General features: G+C 49.8%; 6 protein-coding genes across 6 annotated transcripts; 2 read left to right on the top strand and 4 right to left on the bottom strand.

Moving 5' to 3' along the window:
• Positions 1-2,495: 2,495 nt before the first annotated feature.
• N7532_003502 (basic helix-loop-helix domain-containing protein) lies at positions 2,496-3,272 on the bottom strand (the record flags this gene model as incomplete). The annotated part of the gene is made up of 1 exon (XM_056615996.1): positions 2,496-3,272. One exon carries the CDS (start codon positions 3,270-3,272, stop codon positions 2,496-2,498), a length of 777 nt encoding a protein of 258 aa, XP_056476353.1.
• Positions 3,273-4,037: 765 nt separating this feature from the next.
• On the top strand, positions 4,038-6,783 carry N7532_003501 (Zn(II)2Cys6 transcription factor; the record flags this gene model as incomplete). The annotated part of the gene is made up of 5 exons (XM_056615995.1): positions 4,038-5,434; positions 5,489-5,911; positions 5,959-6,212; positions 6,262-6,462; positions 6,512-6,783. 5 exons carry the CDS (start codon positions 4,038-4,040, stop codon positions 6,781-6,783), a joined length of 2,547 nt encoding a protein of 848 aa, XP_056476352.1.
• A 60-nt stretch (positions 6,784-6,843) lies between these two features.
• N7532_003500 (putative C6 transcription factor) lies at positions 6,844-9,191 on the bottom strand (the record flags this gene model as incomplete). The annotated part of the gene is made up of 4 exons (XM_056615994.1): positions 6,844-8,121; positions 8,173-8,869; positions 8,925-9,019; positions 9,072-9,191. The coding sequence occupies 4 exons, from the start codon at positions 9,189-9,191 to the stop codon at positions 6,844-6,846; spliced, it is 2,190 nt and encodes a 729-aa protein (XP_056476351.1).
• A 439-nt stretch (positions 9,192-9,630) lies between these two features.
• On the bottom strand, positions 9,631-11,486 carry N7532_003499 (putative MFS transporter; the record flags this gene model as incomplete). Its single annotated transcript, XM_056615993.1, has 3 exons — positions 9,631-10,294; positions 10,351-10,606; positions 10,658-11,486. The coding sequence occupies 3 exons, from the start codon at positions 11,484-11,486 to the stop codon at positions 9,631-9,633; spliced, it is 1,749 nt and encodes a 582-aa protein (XP_056476350.1).
• A 1,750-nt stretch (positions 11,487-13,236) lies between these two features.
• Positions 13,237-14,776, top strand: N7532_003498 (uncharacterized protein; the record flags this gene model as incomplete). The annotated part of the gene is made up of 6 exons (XM_056615992.1): positions 13,237-13,309; positions 13,359-13,433; positions 13,488-13,834; positions 13,887-13,999; positions 14,056-14,203; positions 14,261-14,776. 6 exons carry the CDS (start codon positions 13,237-13,239, stop codon positions 14,774-14,776), a joined length of 1,272 nt encoding a protein of 423 aa, XP_056476349.1.
• Positions 14,777-15,567: 791 nt separating this feature from the next.
• Positions 15,568-16,113, bottom strand: N7532_003497 (uncharacterized protein; the record flags this gene model as incomplete). The annotated part of the gene is made up of 1 exon (XM_056615991.1): positions 15,568-16,113. The coding sequence occupies one exon, from the start codon at positions 16,111-16,113 to the stop codon at positions 15,568-15,570; it is 546 nt and encodes a 181-aa protein (XP_056476348.1).
• Positions 16,114-18,540: the final 2,427 nt, after the last annotated feature.

Below are 18,540 nucleotides of genomic sequence, written 5' to 3'. Positions count from 1 at the left end.
ACTAAGTGCTCTGGACACCTTTATACATCTGGTTGATGAGGAAGGAACATTAGTGAACAGCTGCCAAACACACTTGCCTAATTGAGTGGAGCATCACCCTCAATCATCGGTTGATAGTGAAAATCCCGGAGCAGGATTTGGCTCAACATCTTAACATCCTTTCGCCGAAAACTTAACAAGAGGGAGGCAGCTAAAATCCAGAGAAGCAATATAGTCCACAATCACCGAATTAGGCCAGACGACAGGAATGTGATGGCTTTCTGTGAACAACTGATCTCAGCGGGATTCGATCAAACGCTTTGAGAGTATAGATATCAATTGGGCAGTAATAGAGAAGCAGCTGCGCATGTGGGCCGAGATGTCCTGTCTTGGTAGAGATCTCCGGCTAAAGTTATCCGTGAACTATAGCCTTCCACCTTTCTCTAGTATAACAAAGGAGGAAATTCTAAAGTGGAACCTCGAGGGAATGGATCAAGCCCTGGCGGGTTCCGCAAACAACAACCCGCCAGCAGTGCCAGGACCTGTATTCCAGGCACAGCCGAAAAGAATGAAGGTCGCCAAAATGCAAGTGGTTTTCGACCCGCCAGCTTGAGAAAGACGCATGCCTCGAGGCAGCCAGGTGACGGCTACAAACGCCAACAACAACCAAGCGTTCCAGGCGTTTCACGACATGATGATAAATGGCTGGCAGGATTGTCTCGATACCTGGCGAGCGCTTGTGACGAATGGACTACATGCACTGCAGAGAGATAACAGATGCTCCAACACTGTTCGACAAGATTTTCGCATGTACCGCGCTATTATTGTCGAGTCGTGGGAAAGATCGCAAGATGCCGCGAAACATTTGTTGCAAAGTTGTCGCGCGGCAATGAGAGAAACAACGCGACCAGGAAAGCGAACCTAGAGACCAATAATTAAAAGACTAGATACATCCTCGGGGAAAGAGAAGAGCAAACCATCGCCAATTCGAACTGCCTCATGTAGATAATGCATGATCAGTAGATAAATGCACCAGCCGAGGGTGTATGGAGGTACCGGAAAATGTGGACAGGATGGGGTTTCGACTTCAACGACACCTTCATTCGGTACAACGCCCATGTCGAACTTCGCGGACCAAATGGCCCGCTCGTATCACGTTTCCGTCTCCACCATTTGCTGGTGGATCCCGAAGAGTAACAGTTTGAGAAGACTTGATCAGAAATTACGTGGGTAAACGCTAAATTTCTCAGTACCTCGACACTGGAGCGCATTCCCAAGAAGAAGAGTGCCTTTTTGAAGTCCGGCCAAAGACTCGTCTGGTATCTATACCGTCCGCCTCTTCAGCCTAATTAGTGGCCTATAGATCTCCTGTGTTCAACGATGTGACATTTCGTAAATCGCGGACCATTTGAGACGATTCGATATTTTGACTGGTCGACGTGACGCCGCCAGACACAATAAATTCGGGGATGAACAGCCACGGTATGTGATTCAGATTCAGAATATCACAGGGCGCTCGTCAAAGACGACTGCGAAGACTGGAGCACCAAAGGTGGAAGACGACGATATGATTAGACGGCGGCTTGAGGCTAGTGGTCAAGACAAGAAAACTGTCGCAAACAACGAAGAAGTGGATATATCCCACAACCAATGGGGTGGTAGAGGTCTGAATTGCTGTGAAGCCCCTGTTCTGGCAATTTATGGGGGCAAGCTGACTAACTACAAAACAAGGCAATAAGGCATCAATCTAAACCCAATTAGGTCCTCCAGCACCTGGATTCCGACAAAAACAAAGCAAGCCAAGCAAACGAAACTACTTGAAATCACGGGACCTGGGCGGTGACGGGCTAGGCTACACCATACCTCCGTCACACACACCTTCTTCCTTTCCTTCTTCTTCCTTCCTTAGTTAGCCAGATAGCTACGAATACAACGTTCGGCAAGCTGCACTCTGTTTAGCTCACTCCATCCAAACAGAAGCAAACCGAAGAGGAGGAAGATGGGCTCGACTAACTATTAGAAGGAACTACTCCCGAGAACTCGACGACTACCGACAAGGAGGCTAGTGAATTTAACTAGGCTATTAAATGGCCTCCAAAACCATCCGAGACTACTCACAAGGAGCTGAGGAAGCAGATGAAGAGAGGTGAAAGGAGGCGTCTAAGCCTCCTGGGAAGAGGAAGAGGGAGGAGACTGAGACTGAGACTGATGCCACAAAACCTCGTCGGGAGGGTGGCGATTGCGATGATAATCCACGTCCTACTCAGAAGCAGAATGGGTAATCCTTCTCTCTTCCTGAGGTTTTTCAGAAGATTGGCTTCAGTATAGTGCACTGGGTAGATAGTGTGGCTTGGTAGATTTGATCGGTAGTCGAACTCTATGTCATTTGATTTTTTTTGTATGCTGCAGACTATCTTTAAGTCACAATCCTTTGTACCCGCTGAATAACTTCAATACCATCCATTTTGAACAAAACTGTTCCTTATTTATATACACGAATAAAGTCATAAGTCATATCATAAATCCTCCTTCTCCATGAATTGCCATACATTTGGCTCCTCATGCGCTTCCATCTCCTCCAGTTGCCTCTCCAAGTCTTCGTTACCTTGCAATAGAGAAGCCACATACTTCGCCGTCACGTCCAGAATGTATTTCCTGGTGAAATTATGGTTCTTCAATCCAGGGACCAAGTCGGACAATTCTCGATATCCCTGCGAGACAGCCTCCCTTCGTTTCTTTTCCGATCGACAATGACACAATTGTTGTCCAGGCTTTTGAACACACTTTCGCTTCTTCTTTGGCGGTTGTGTGTTTTCTTCTTCCTGCTGTTCTGCCTGTCGCCCTTCTGGTTTTTTCTCCATGTTTTCCGGACTGCTCGCGCCGAGTGAGGCGGCTGTCGAGAAGGAGGCTGATCGTGACGAAGGCGTTTCACTACGATGACTGCTTGGCATGTCGGGGGCAAAGTCGTATTTATTTAGACAAATGACATCCGGCGGGTCCGAAAGGAAGTTCGTCGTGGGCGTAGGGAAATCGAGCTCGTAGCCAAAATCGACAGTCACACTGTTGGCCATGGAAGCCATATTGCGCATCAAATTCTGGGTGACTCGTTCTTCTGTCCACGTCCCGATCGGACAGGAGAATCCATGATAGCAGAAACTCGGATCAGACCCCCACTGGAGACCAGTTTCCAGGGGCCAGCGCTTCTGCACTTTCGTATAGGAGGGAGTATCAGGACCCTGGCAGCATGATTTGCGCTCATGGTTTTGAGGGCGGCTCTGGTGTTGAGCGTGCATTGTGTTAGGACACAAGTCTTGGACGAAGGACCGTTTTCCTCAGGGTGTGTAGGTATTTCTGCATCTGTGGGGTATGGAAGAAGTCGAATCCGGGGCAGAGCCGGGCAGGGGGTTGTCTCTTTGTGGTCGGATTGGGTCTGGGTACAAAGTGGCATGGGATGACATAGGTAAGCGATGCGCCCGGACCTTGGCGTGCCAGTAGAGTTTTGTTGAGAAGTGAGTGTCTTGTGATACAAAATCTAACTTGCGAGGCTTGCGAGGGAGTAGGCCCCAACCATACGTCAACACCGGAACGCACCCGGGCAGCCCTGCGTGTCCGGGATGCACCCGACACGCCACAATTACCCCTGACCGGGGATTTATGGTGATACTGTGCCTGCAGTTGAAGCTTTATTTGTAATAAATGCTATATTACATGATTTTATCTTTCAATCTGTCAACCATAGCGGGAATATCGACAAATCCAGGCAGAGACAGGCAGAGACACTGCTGTATAGACCACGTGACCCGTTCGGGTACATCCCGGGCGCGGTTGCTTCGACTCTTGCCTCCTCCACAACGCGCCATTGAGACGACGATCTACGCGATTAAGGCCTAAATTAGATCGATCTATTTTCCAGGCAACTGTATTCGGGTCACCCAACAATCCCGGCCACGACAGTCTTGTGGTTGCCTCAGGGGACTCCGGACTGCACATCACTGGCACATTGTCCCGACTCCGGAATGGTAGGGAATGAGCTCCCTGAGCCTCGGGACTTTTGAGAGATGTCTTCGCGAAGAAAAAGTGCAAAAATAGATACCCCGCATCGTCGCAAGATCGCATTAGCATGTGAATCATGCAGAGACAAGAAGGTCCGGTGCAACGGGGAGAAGCCGATCTGCGGGCCTTGTGCTCGACGGGGGTATCCGATAGACCGGTGCGTCTACAAGATTGACAATGCCCGTTCTGCCAGCAACGACGTATACCTCAAAGTCTTGCATAACAGGATTCGGGAGCTGGAGGATATTTGCGCCCGGAATGGCGTTGCTATTCCGCCTCGAAATACAGATGAGAGGGATTCAGATAGGGCGGAGGAGCGTCAAATGCGTATAGATACCATGGACCATGAGTCTCGTACGTCTGTCGCTGTGGAAGGCCTTCTTGGTCTAGGCTCTCATGCGGCTTTGCTGGGCCAACTGCACCCTCCGATGACGCGTGGCGGATCACGAGCGACTCCACCGAATCATCGACCGTCTATACAATCAAGTCATTCGAATCTGGGGCACGCAGAGTCGGAATCGCCTCACAGGAATATCATTCCATATGAGGCGGCTCAGCCTCCTTCTGCCAATACTTATGCCTCGCCCTCAATAAACTCGCACGGAAATGTCACGGCCATGGGCGCCATATCTGTTGGGGAAGATGGGGAAAGCAATGAATCGCCTCGAGAGCAATACTACGGCAACTCGTCTGTTGCCTCCTTCATGCGCCTCGCAAAGGATTCCATGCCAATACGATCCTACCTGCAGACGCTGAAACGCATGGAAGGCGATACCCCGAGTGGTTCGTATCGCGATATGGGGCTATGGCGAGATTGTCTCACGCCCACTCTGGGTCTTCAATTTGATGATTTCTCTTTGCCCCCTCGCTCGCTGGCAGATCATCTTCTTGAGTGTTACTGGGACCGAGTACACTGTCTATACCCGTTTTTCCATCGCCCGAGCTTCGAGCAGGCATATGAAAATTTGTGGGGGTCCAGCAAATGGCCTAAGCCACAGCTACCGGAACTGAACATAGGTCTGGGAGGTTCTTTTGATTCTGGACACCAGTCGATTGTCTTCCACTGTGCGCTGAACGCCATTTTTGGCTTAAGCTGTCATTTCTCAGACATCCCGGCTGCTGAGCGCGAGGCGGCTGCTTACTCGTTTTTCCTTCGCTCGAAGCGGTTTGTTGGTCTCGACCTCCTAGATATAGGCACGATTGGTGTGGTTCAGACGCTTCTCATAATTTCTCTACTGCTTCAGAGTACGCCCTATCCCAATCGATGCTGGAATGCAATTGGACTTGCATGTCGTGTAGCCCAGGGACTGGGTCTGCACGAAACAGCCTCGCAGCAATCTATCAAACCTCTGGAGCAGGAAGTCAGACATAGGACTTGGCACGGCTGTGTCATCATGGATATGTATGCTGAACATCCACTGAGTGTCTGCACCTAATTGACTGACTCTGATTGCAGGATAGTGAGTATGACATACGGTCGTCCAAGCATGACTTCCCACATCTCCCCTGCTCCGCCTCCAGTCATGAAGCCAAACCTGGCATCCGAGGACCCCTGTGCCTTAAGTGGGCAGCCCTGTGATCACAAATCAGGTTATATGACATTTTACGTCTGCACTATCGAGCTCTACAAAATCCTCGAGTCGATCCTTTCGGATATCTACAATGCGTGGCAAAGTCGGTCAAGCCACCACCGCCCCATGTCGCACCGGGGAATGAATCACAGCAGCTTAGATGTTATCATGGAGCTTGACGACAAGCTTTGCACGTACGAAGCCAATATTCCTCCTGTCCTCAACTGGACGAACATGAATCCGCCTCTCAGTCCACAAAGCACCCAAGACTCGATATTTAAACGTCAGCGAAATGTCCTACGCGCAAGGTATTTTTCTTCATTTTGTTTTGCATGTCTCAAGCTAACAATTGCAGGTTCATTCATCTCCGCCTCCTCCTGTATCGCCCCATGTTCACTCAACTCTGCTCCGACGAACGCATGGGCTTTACACGACAAACGGGTCTCGACTCCGACAGAAATACAATCGGATTGGAGAAGAACGTCATTTACAACTCCATGTCCGTGAGTTGCGCAGCAGCCTGCGTCAGAGCAGCTATGGAGCTTGTCTCGCATGTATACGCGACATATCGGACATCACTGACAGACGCGTGGTGGTACAATGGCTTCTGTAAGACCTTTCGAGTCAATCTACGAGCATTCCCCTAATAATAAAACAGATACATCAACGGCAGGATTCGTCCTCATCATGTCATATTCATGCCGCTCGATCCTCGACCAGATCGACGTACACGCTGTGGACGATACGTGGCGCAAATGCGAAGAAGTCCTCACGTACATGTCCTCATTCAGTTTATCTGCTCGCAACTCACTGCAATTCTTGCAAGTCACGCACCAGCACATCGTGCAGAACTATACTGGTAAGTATCGCCACCTGCTTTTTTTCAGCTAGTACTAACGCGTATCCAGGCGGCTCACGCAACGACGATAACACCCTTGCACCAAGTCAGCTACAAAGATCCAGCAGGAACACCGATCGGTCAGATATGACTTCCGAGCCCCCCGAGGGAATTGCGGAAGAGCCTGGGTCTCGGGATTCAGAGTCGAATGGTCCGGCTGTGAATCCGTTTATGAGCTGGGATGAGATGGGTCTTGGACAGGAAGAGCTGGGCTTCCTGGGGAGATTCGATCTGCCGGATCTTGCGAGTTGGTTCTCTGATGTTCCAGATGTATTATCATGAATCATACATACAGTACCATATCGGTCTATCATGAAGCTATTTATTCTTACGAAAGGGTCATCACAATGCATCAAAAAGTGCAGTATCAGTCCCACTCCAAAAATTCCCCGACAAACTCTCCAACGTCTCAAAATCCGGCATCCAGAGCGGATCACTCTGATTCTGATCAATCCAAGGCGCAAGCTGCAGCGCCATCCTCACCGCATGACCACTATCCTCATCCGGATAAGGCTGTGCCCCAAGATCCGCAGTATCAGGCGCCAAACCCGTCGGATTTTCCGCATGTAGTCGTTCACTGCTGGATATGCCGGGCATAGTCGCATTTGAAGAGGCCGTGCCATGCTGCGCTGTCATAAGTTCTGCCATTCCTGCGCTCCGTGCAGTTTCGTTGCCTTGTAATTTTTCCATTGCTGCGTTGACCAGTAACTCGAATGCGTCGCGGTATTTCTTTACCCATGCTGCTCTTTCCCCCATTACGAAGAGCACGGTTGAGCAGGCACGGATGTCGTTACTCATTCGCACTGTCCAGACTTGGTCTGTGTGTGTCCAGAGTGCGTAGAGTAAGGTGATACCCGCCATGAAGACGGTTTGCACGGCGAGGAAAGAGTGACCGTATTCGAGAGTTTGGTGGAGGCGTTTGTGGGATTGGCAGATTTCACCGGCGGCGTGTAGGCAGATTTGGTAGTAGGGGTCTGTGATAGGGAGAAGGGGGGAAGGGGGTTGGATGAGGAGTCTGACGGCTCGGTTGTAGTGTAGCATTGGGTAGTCAAGGTCTTGGCCGGTGAAACGGAGGAAGGCGGACTTTTTCCAGTCTTCTAGTTCGAGGTAGAGGGGGTCCATTTTGAGTCGGAGGGAGGAGAGGGGTCGGTCGGCGCGGTATATCTTGTGCTGGATGCGGGAGTCGATGCGTCGGAGTTTGAAGAGGTAGATTGCGAATGTTAGTGTTGTTGTCGTTCCAGGGGCTTGTGGTGCGGTGAGTAAAGCCGGATCTTGGATGTCATCGTCGATATCTATAGGCAGATCGAGGTCGATGTGGCGGTCGGAGATACTGAATGGACGGCCGAGGGACATGGAGACTACTCTTTCTAGGTAGTAGACTGTCCAGAAGAGTCTTCTTCGCATTTGAGTCGTGAATGGGTCCATGTTGATCTCGTTTGCTTTTCTGTGGAGGCCCAGGTCGATTGCTGTGCGCATTGCCAGCCCGATCATATACCACATGCCATGGCTAGACGCAGTACGGAGATGGTAGACAACAAGGAGTACCATTGCTTCAATGTTCTCGATGGAGCGCGCTTCGCACATTGTGGGCACATATTGCAGTGCAAAGGCATAGAACCGCTGTCACGTTGTTAGCTACAGCTGTTGGAATTTCCTGGTGATGAAAAATACCTCTGGTGCAGTGTATGAATATTTATATTTCTCACTGAGCTGAAGCATCGTTGCTCCAATAGCATAAACCAAATTCAGCTTGAAAATGGAAAATCTGTCAGATCTTGTGAGATCTTCGCGTTTTGTTTTCGCCAACTCCCAACGTTCTTCATGAAGTCGCCAGATCTGCTTCCGATCGAGGAACGGGTAGCGGGAATGAAGCCGCTTGAGGTACGTTTCGATCATCCGTGATCCCATCTCATCATTCGGCGGCTCTGGCAGAAGTTCTTCTGCCCTTTTGGTTCTATCTCGAATTCGGGCGCACCCGCCCCCGAGTTGCTGCGGCGCCCCTGAAGCCAGACCTGTTGTACTTTGAGAGGCAGGGTTCCCTGTATGGTTTTGCTGCGGCTGCATCCGTGAGATAAATTGGTTCCAGACACTTGTCTGGACCATCTCCCCCAGGTTAGCGGCCAAGGAGAGGCCGGAGCTTGAACCCACATACGCGGGTGCTTCGGATGAGCTCAGGGCAAGGAGGCCCACGATTTCTCCAACTGGATTGTTGTCCAAGCCGGAACTCGCTCCATGTGGCGTTGTGCTATATCCTTGAGGAGACCAGGTTGATGCTGGGATCGAAGCAACATGCTGGCTGGTCAGTAGATCCGACTGGCCAAGTCGGCCTTCAAGGAAAGCCACCCGCTCCTCTAGGGCGCGTGTATAACTGTTGAAAGGTATTAGCGATCTATTTCATACATCTTCATAATCTCTCGACCCACTCGTTCTGCCTGTCCGAGTCTTCGCGCACGCTAGACTTGTCGCATGTGACCCCGGCTTTCTGACAGTTGGAGCAGGTGGGATATTCATTGTCGCACTACATCAGTTGTCAGTCGCCATCTCGCATTTGGGCTAGGAAAGCTCCTCACTTTCTGCTTTCTGGTCTTGCAGCGTGTACACGCTGTTCGTCCACGCTTTCGGGGATTCCAGTCTCTTGACGCGGGACTCGTCTGCCGGGAAAATTCCGGACTGGGGCCAATCGTGTACATTGTGTCACATTCTCAAGAGCAGATTCTTCTTGGTTTCAAAGCTGCGCTACTAACACTGGAGACTCTGATGGGGTGTGGGTGCGGCAGACGTGGAGGTTGTTGAGAGGTGGTTGTAAGCGGAGAACTCGCTGACGGATGGCGATGCCAAGACACGCCGAAATAAATGCAACGTTCTTGTTTGGCATCGACGCCTTTGCGGAGAATTACATAGAACACGTAATTTGATAGACTGATGATTACTTAGTCTAGATCTACTATATCTTCACTCTGGAAATTTTGCTTGGTATGTATTATGTGATTATCTGTGTACTTTTTGGTATCAAGCGCCATGCGATTGAATCGCTGATGCATAAAAGAAACTATAGGAGATATCGTCAAAACAAAAAGGCGCTATTGAACGCTGAAAAAGTGCTGTTTATCCCCGTTCCCTTTATGTCAATCAGTCAGTGCCCTTTGCCTTCTCGGGCTCTGCGAAGGTCGGCTCAGCGCGCGATGGAGGGATAGATGGATCGGGAAGAGTCGACACAGACCGTTGCTCCTTAACCACCGCCTCGTCATGGTGATTTTCCAAGTCGTCCTGATTTGACTCGGACAAAGCAGCCTCTGTATCCCTTTCAGCCTCCGCCTTGCGCTTCTCTTCTTCAATCTCTTCAGGCTCCTTGGGACGCTCAAGACCACGATCACGCACAAACACACAGGCAAGGAAGCAGACGCCAATCAACGGAACTTGCAGAATGAAGACGGCGTGCGAGGCCTTGGTGTATGCAAGCAGAATCTGTGTCCATTGTGCATCGGTAAGGGTCGATCGGGATGGGAGTGAGTAGGAGGATTTCGTCAGGTAGGCGAATTCAGAGGGTAGGTTCGAGCGTAGCGTGGCCTGCAGGATGGCGGCGGAGATGGCGAGACCGCAGGCACCACCCATACAACGAAAGAAGTTTCGGTTGGATATGGATACTGCGCGCTGCGATTTGGTGCTGTGGGCTTGCAGGGCAACGAGTGTTGGCTGGAAGGTAAAGCCGATTCCAATGCCTGAGATTGCCACACAGACCGCAATGACGGCCGGGTTGGTTCTGTGGTCGAATAGCAGCATAAGGCCGGCGCCCCTGTATTATCGTTAATGATTGATCTGATTGCGATCCTAGAAATGATGGATACGCACAAAGTCCAGAAACCAAAGCCCACCCAGATGATCTCTCCGTACCGCTTCAGTCGAGAGATGTACTGGCCAGAGCAGATTGAAGCGAGGGACTGGCAGGCCACCATTGGGGACGTCAAAGCGGCTGACACGATGGGAGACCATCCACGAGCATTCTGATAGTAAAGCGGTAGGTAGTAGAGGTACGATTGATAGACCGCTCCCAGAAGGAAGCTCTGTACAAACAGCGCGGTGATGACTTTGCTCTTGAAGAAGACAACTGCTAGAAGTCAGTAAAAATTTCCCATCGCATCTTCAGGGTGAGACATACTCGGCAGCATTGGCAACGACGCAACCTTCCACTCGATAAAGACAAATGCAACGAAAGCGCATCCTCCGATAGCAAGCATGGCAATCACCATCGGCGAGTCCCACGGGAAATACGATCCACCCCCAGAGACAGGAATCAAAACGAAGATGATTCCAATCGACGAAGCTAAAACGCCAAGCCAGTCAATTCGGCGCGTATTCTTGCGGAAACCATCCTTCTTAGCGTTATTCGGGATGAGGAAGTATCCGACAACAGCAGAGATCGCCGCCAGCGGCGAAATCATCCAGAAGAAGCCGCGCCAGATCGAGCGCATAATGTATGCAGCTGCAATAAACGGGCCGATGATATTACCCACTCCGAGGGAGGCACCTAGAATACCTTGGTATTTCCCTCGCTGTTCAAGAGTCACGACATCCGAAACAATGATCATTGTCAAAGACGTGACGCCACCACCGGCCACACCAGCCAGACCACGGAAGACGTAGAACATGGCTGGGTTTTGCGACAAGCCGCACAGTAGATCTGCAATGCACAGCAGAACCAACGCGGAAAGGTAGACGACCTTACGACCGAAAATATCGGACAATCGGCCGTATAGTACGGTGAACATAGTATTGGCGATCAGCGAGGAGGTTCCTGCCCATGATATCGTATCCTGGGCTCCCAGATCGCGTGCAATCGTGGGTAATGTAACACTGATACCATTCTGGTCGATAAAGGTGATCACCAGGGATGTCGCCAGGCCCGTGAATACCACCATCAACTGACCGAAGGGCAGGATGTTGGTTTGGTCGTGCAAGGCCTTTTCAGCCGCACGTTGTCGATTCATGATCCAATAATTGGCTATCCTGCCAGGCCTCACGATCGATTGTTTCCAAATCGAAATGTTTTGACAGGGTCCGAACTGGGATAAAGTTTCCAGTGTTTGGGATGCGTAACACAAGGACGCAAGGAACGTTCTTTAAAGAATGTTCTTCGAAGCTTCAGCGCAGCTCGACGTGTTGGTAAATGGTCGCCTTCGACGGTGGGAACGATTCTGTATATGAATCAGGAAGATAAAGTATTTTCCGTGTTGCACTTTCCTAGTGGTATCCGGCACATCGGCAACCGATGCTGGGTGTCGATTGGAGACTGTCGCCGCCGAACAGGATTCGAGTCGGATATGACTCCGATGCGGGCACAAATGTCCTACATCTCGCCCGAATCTTGCACCGGTGGGCGCAAGTTCATCTTTTGACGGGTTAATTCCGCGTCATCGTTGTTGTGTCGGGGTTGTGGTTGGTGCGGTGCGGCTCCTGCAGTGGAGCCGCCGCTTCGGACCTCCGATCGGACTGCCGATATTAGTCAGCGCGGAGTAATTCTAATGCGACAATTCGATGCATTCTAGGTGCGATCGATGCGGAGGGACTATTCACAGTAAAACAGTGTGATGGATGTAACATTTCGCGCTATAATGTTTTATCTGTCAGTTATCAGAGCAATGTTGATGCTGCGTTGTAAACTACATGACCGGCCACTGCACCTGCTTCGGAGGATCTGAAATCTCGAATCGGGTGATTCCATCCGAGGGCATTGCGGCGATACAGGCCAATAGGCAGTTTCATGAATTCAGACAGGCTACTTGATTCGGCCATAATGACTTGATGTTTAAATTCTGGCCCAGTTTTTATTATATTCTATTAATCTCAAATGGGCCGTTTATTCTTAACGTCAGTCGGGAGGAACGCACCATGTGATGACTAAGTATTGAAGAGGGGAACGCTTGATTTCAGCACCCGCTGAGACGTGCGGGTCGATTTAGCAGAAAAACAACCACAAAACACACGCGTAGCAATCAGGAAATAGCGAGAACCCCAAATGTAGGGGTCAGGTCGGGGAGGTGTAAGAAGGTGTATTTTAGAACAAGCTATCCGGCCACCGTATACTGCCGGCTATGTCACATAACATGGATAGCACCCATGTAGTAGGGGGAGGGAGTCTCCCCACTGCAGTATATACTTGCGCAAGGTCTTGACATGAAGTGGTTGAAAATCTGATTTCCAAGTACTTCCAAATCATACAATACAAGGTTTTAAAAGCAGTGCTGTACTGTTTACTTTTCTTGGTGTCCAGAAATAATGCTATTTTATCTTCCATTGTCAGCTCCTCGAGACCTCAGTATATGGGGAAGCCCCGCATCAGATCAATGGCAAGGATATTCTAGCCCCACAAATAGCTTCCTCACTTAGCCTGGCCTATTGAGAACATGATATGTTTGAATTGGCTTACAAAAGTCCTCGGAATTTGCGGGGATGCGGGGCGATGTGCTACAGAACCGCCAAATCCTCCTACTCCTCTGCGGCCCCGCAAAGCGACTCTCCACATCTTCATTTTGGCACCAATTAAAATGATTCATCAGCAGTTTGAACCGGCAGCCGGCACCGAACACTCATTTCAAATTGGGTTAATCATACCGGCAGTCGGTAGTTGAGTGTATGATCAGCATCCGGAGCTGGACCTACTCAAAATCACGAGCTGGGTGCTATAGAGGCCTTTTTCTCTCATCTATCGCAGAAGCTACTTGAGACATAAAATCGAGAATGACGGCTTCACAAGATACTGGTAAAGCAGAACCCCGGCCAACAGGGATCAAGGTGATTATCGTGGGAGCAGGTACGTACCCAATGCCCCATTTCGTCAGTAATCTAATTTTTGATTCAAGGATTTGGCGGCTTGACGGCCGCGATAGAGTGTCATCGCCATGGCCACAGTGTGGAAATATATGAATCATTTCCTAGTCCGTATGACCCGAGTGATCGAAACAAGTAGCTTCTAATCGCCGCGACGACAGAACTGAAGGCACTGGGGGATATCATCTCCTTCGGGCCTAACGCTGGCCGGATATTTCGACGCTGGTCTGACGGCAAGGTTGCGGATCGCCTAAAGCCCCTCAGTATTGATCTCAAGAACCACGGTTTCAAAATCCACAAGTGGACAGGCGAGCTGGTTCACACGCAGCCGGCACATGAGCCTGATTCTGAAGCACCGGTCTTTAATGGCCACCGGGGCGAGCTGCACTCGGTGGTTTTCAACTATGCCAGGGATGAACTTGGGATTCATATCCATCTTGGCAACAGGGTTTCCAAATATTTCGAGGACGGAAACCAAGCAGGCATTATTCTGGAAAATGGCGAAAGAGTGAGCATAGCCATTTATCCTCTTCCTTGGCAACACAAGCTTATTTGTGGAGGTTGTCGGCGATGTAGTCATTGGCGCAGATGGTGTGCGTTCGAAAGCGCGTGAGCTGGTCCTGGGCTATGTTGATAAGCCCAAATCCAGTGGCTATGCTGTTTACCGTGCCTGGTCTGTCAACACCATGAGAGACTTTATCTGCGTCGCCGAACTGATAGTCGAATCAGGTTTCCGAATACTGACATGATTCGCGATCCAAGAACAAGGCATTTTTGCGATGGAGACACCTTCAACGGCTGGATCGGGCCCGATGTGCATTTTTTGTTCTCCACTATTAAGAATGGACAAGACTGCTGCTGGGTACTAACCCATAAGGTTTGTACTGTCCTGCGCATCATCAGCTCTGTGTCAGTCTAACCTCTTGTAACTCAGGATGATGCAGACATCGAAGAATCCTGGTCTTCCCCAGGCAAACTTGAGGACGTGTACAAAGTCATTGAAGGCTGGGATCCGCTTTGCAAGGCGATTATCGAGAAAACACCTTCATTGGTCGACTGGAAACTTGTATATCGTGACCCACTGCCCCGTTGGGTGAGCGATCATGGACGCATTGCTCTGCTTGGCGACTCGGCGCACCCTTTCCTGCCAACTTCCGTGCAAGGTGCGACGCAGGCAATGGAAGATGGTGTTGTGCTGGCTGTATGCTTGAAGCGTGGCGGGAAGGCGTATGTTCCGGCTTCTGTACGTGCATATCAAAAGATCAGATACGACCGTGTTTGCGCCGTCCAGAAGACTGGCGAGTCCACGCGCAACTTATGGCACAAGGCGGACTGGGCTAAAGTCGCCAAAGACCCCGCATCGATTCAAATTCCTCGTCAGGATTGGATTTTCAAGTTCGACGCGGAGAAGAATGCCGAAGAGATTTTCTCTCGCGTTGTCAATTATTGAAGGTTTCAGTGGCAGAAACGAAAGCTTGATTATGGCGAACGTGCATAGATGAAGGAAAGAAGATGAGAAACTCCGCTATCTGGTCGCTGGACTGTCACATGACCTGGTTCCGGGAAATACATCGCAGTAAACAAATCGAACATGAGTAACTACAGTAGTTTTCGAATTCAGTTTGACCGCTTACTCTTTAGACTTGATTCCCGGAAAATAAATCCGAAATACGCTAAAACTATTTAGGGTCGCCGCTTTATTTGTTAGGCAGAAGTATGGTGGTAATGTCCATGCCTCATCCAAAGACGTATTGCAATAGATCTGTAACGATACATCGAATCCTCTACTGCGTAGTACCCTTTAGTAGGTTTGGCGATCTGGCAAGATCGCCTGCCCCTTCCGACCAGTCAATCCAAGATCGCCACTTGCCCTCATTCTTCCTACATGCAGCACAGCCTTCGTGTACCTCTGTACGCCCGCCAGTCATCACACAGTGGCCGTGCTTACCCAGTGTAGAGCTAATCCTGGTAGGGAAGGATATTTATTTTATCACCATGGTTTTGTCATCTGCGGCGTATCTCATTCTTTGCCAGTGTTGATTCCAATCTGGCTCACCCCGCAAGCTAATATGGGCTTTCCAAATATTTTGCTTGACAAGAGCTTATCTCAGTTTCTGAAGGGCCAAAACAGCTACGGCTCCCATCATGCTATGCGCTTCGGCAACTCCCTCTCCAGGTCGCCCGAGCCTCCCACAGCACGACATGTAGCATACTGAGATTCCACAAGCGCCCATTCCAAGACTAGTTGGTAGTAGCCTCAGAACGTATTTGGCCCTCAAAAAGTTCCTCCACCTGCGTGACATCTTCAACAAACGTAGCGCCATACTCTCTCATCATCTGTATCTTCTCCTCCATATTCATCGCTAAACTCACTCTCCCAAAATCTCTTGGCAGTTGCCTAGCACTCTTATACCTCAACACCCAAACACCCACTCCATCCGTCGGCCAACCAAACACCAACACCTTTTCTTCTTCCTCCGTGGCCTCCCTTAGGCCAACCTCTACCTCGATCACATCCTCCTTACTCGGCCACAACGTCGCACCAGTCCGTCGCATAAGATTACAGAATCTGTCTTCTTCGTCGGCACTGGGTGAGCGCTGCGATTCATGAAAGCGGGGGAGCGATAGGAAAAGCATGTCGAGAAGGTTAGCGTCTTTGACGAGAACCCCACCAGTGGAGGGATAGCCATAGACAATGCATCCTTGGCCGGTGCCGAACTTGGTCCGTTCAGTCATCGACAGAGGAGGGTTTGTGGGGCATGAGATGCGCTGTGAGTCGTCATCCATCATTGTTCGTTGGTGAAAAATAGTGTTAATGTTGATGGGAAGTAAGCGGCCAGTCGATAGAAAGTTAGAGGAGATAGCGACGATGGCGACTAGTACGGACAGGAAAAGGCCAATCTTTGGTATCACGTGACTCGACATCGGAGCCCATGAGTGCGCTCTCAGGGTCATACAGATGACCGCGTTTAAGTATTCTTTGCCTACCCATCGCTAAAAGTTGTCATCAGCGTTATCGCAGGTCTATCCAATCGGAGTTATGAACGCCATCGCTACATATGCACACTCACCTTAGCGAGTGCTAGCCTCCGAATTCTCCTCACGGCTATCCTGATTCTGATCCTTCGCGCCGTCTGCGCGGATACTTGGACTAGGTACTAAATTCCTACTATAATAGCAGAGTAGTATTCGTTTCCATAGTTTTATACTCCTAGAGTGATTAAAGTTAGATCCACGCTCTATCCAATCCGACGATCAGGGTCCGGGCTGAGTACTTCCATAGTGTCTTGGCTTCGTTCTCACAATTCTCTTATTCATTTAGCCACAAGGCTACACTAGTATAATTTTAGCCAGTGCCGACCTGGTTAATCTCCTATCCAGTCAACAGTAAGGACAAGTTCCGCTCTTGGTAAAGCTAGACCCTTTCGCTAAGCTAAGCAATTTTGTTAGCAGAGCCGCCACAAGAAATAGGCGACTACCGGTTATCCTTTGTGGACTAGACTCCCTCATCACCCTAGAAATGGGCTCATTTCTCTCGGAATTGAATTTTATCGGCCGGTTATATGTCGATGTTTTGCCTAGTATAGCCCCCAAAGGGAATAGCACATTTAGACCTCGCCACGACCCGAGGGTGACCCTGACGACCCGGACCGCGACCCGGACCACGCAGGTTTTAGGGTCGTAAGGTTAGACCCTGAAATGGGGTCAGGCTAGGGCCATAAAAGTCGCGAACCTACCCTCAGGGTCGAGAACCTACCCTCAGGGTCGTCAAACAAGGCAAACATTGCCAAGTCACGCGGAGCATAAGTTATGCAGATTTTGTCTGTATTTAAGAGTATCTCACTTACAGTACTTAGAGGAGAAGTTTCCTAATTTGGCAATGTAGAATGAATTAAATCAAAACAAATCAAACTAATGAATCAACCGAAAAGACTGCCCGAATCTCGAATTACATATTAGTCGTTTCATACCCATCTAGCAACCTTGAACGCTTACGGACTCTGCCTGACACTCGGTGCTGTATCTCCGGCAGGGGTATTGCTTCCGACTCTTGACCATCGTCTTCCTCCTCATCACCTCTCACATAGTCAGCTATATTGCTTATACGTCTTTTGCCGAGTGCTTTTGCGGACGGACCCTGGGCAGCCTGCGAGGTTGGTCGGGTCTTCGAGATAGCTCGGGGCTGGGACCTGGCTCGGAGCTGTGTCGTAGACGCTTCATCCTCTTCATTGTCGCTAATTGGATCAACAGCGAGTTGCTGCTGTGTTCTCTCTTCCTTTGCAGCCTGTATCTCCTGAGCCGAAAGATATTCAGAAAGCATTATTCGCTCCTCTTCATGAATCTCAAACCGTGATGTACACATATACATCATAAGATCTGAGATTGTTTGAGGTTGAAGAGAGCCTCGACGATAATGACAGATATCTCGTGCAGAGTTAAAAAGCCGCTCTACCCCTGCACCACTAGCTGGGATAGAGAGCACATCGCGAGCAAGCCTTGCCATCGTAGGGAACTTATCTTGATGATCTCTCCACCAGGTCAGAGGCTGGGCATTTGTGACTATATCTAAAGGACAAGTCAGTAATTGCTCAAATAGAGATCAAGAAATACTTACTGCTATCAAGATACCTTGTAAGCTCATCTGACTGTGCTGGCTGTGAAATTTGAGACTGCTGCGACTCATCTAGAGCACAAGCTAAATCAAATTCATCCGGTATCGAACTTATAGTCGGACCACCTAACCTTTGATGGTCCTCGGCAAAACTCTCAGAGTACTTCTCGAGGAAGGACTCAAGGCTCTGGCGATAGGCTGCTCGGTAGTCGACCCCAGATCCTGGGTCTGGATCCCAGTCGGGAGTCGAGAAGAACTTGAGTTTATCCTGTGGAGAAAGGATTGTGCCAACTGCGTAGAGATGACTGTCAATCTTGTCGGTGTCTCTGTAGTAGGCTGAGAGCTTGAGTTTTGCTGCTTCGAGGGATATAAGCATCACCTGCTTCCAAGCAACCTTCTTCCGTCGAAGCTGGTTAATCGACTTTTCAAGATGATCAAATAGCTTCTTGTAGACCTTGAAAACCCGATGGATAGTGACATTCTTTGTTTTGCACAAAAGAGTTGTGAATCGGTGAAAAGGCTCAAGAATACAAAGGAGATAATCAACCTGCCGCCACTGCTCCTGGCTCAAGGAAAAGTGCCCTTGGTCATACTGGGAGCAG

The sequence above is a fragment of the Penicillium argentinense genome (genome assembly GCF_028826775.1).
Source record: "Penicillium argentinense strain IBT 30761 chromosome Unknown utg000004l_segment0_segment0, whole genome shotgun sequence".
In the NCBI taxonomy this organism is placed as follows: domain Eukaryota; kingdom Fungi; phylum Ascomycota; class Eurotiomycetes; order Eurotiales; family Aspergillaceae; genus Penicillium; species Penicillium argentinense.
Note: the sequence above shows the minus strand (reverse complement) of the source record. Positions and strands in the feature narration are given on the sequence as shown.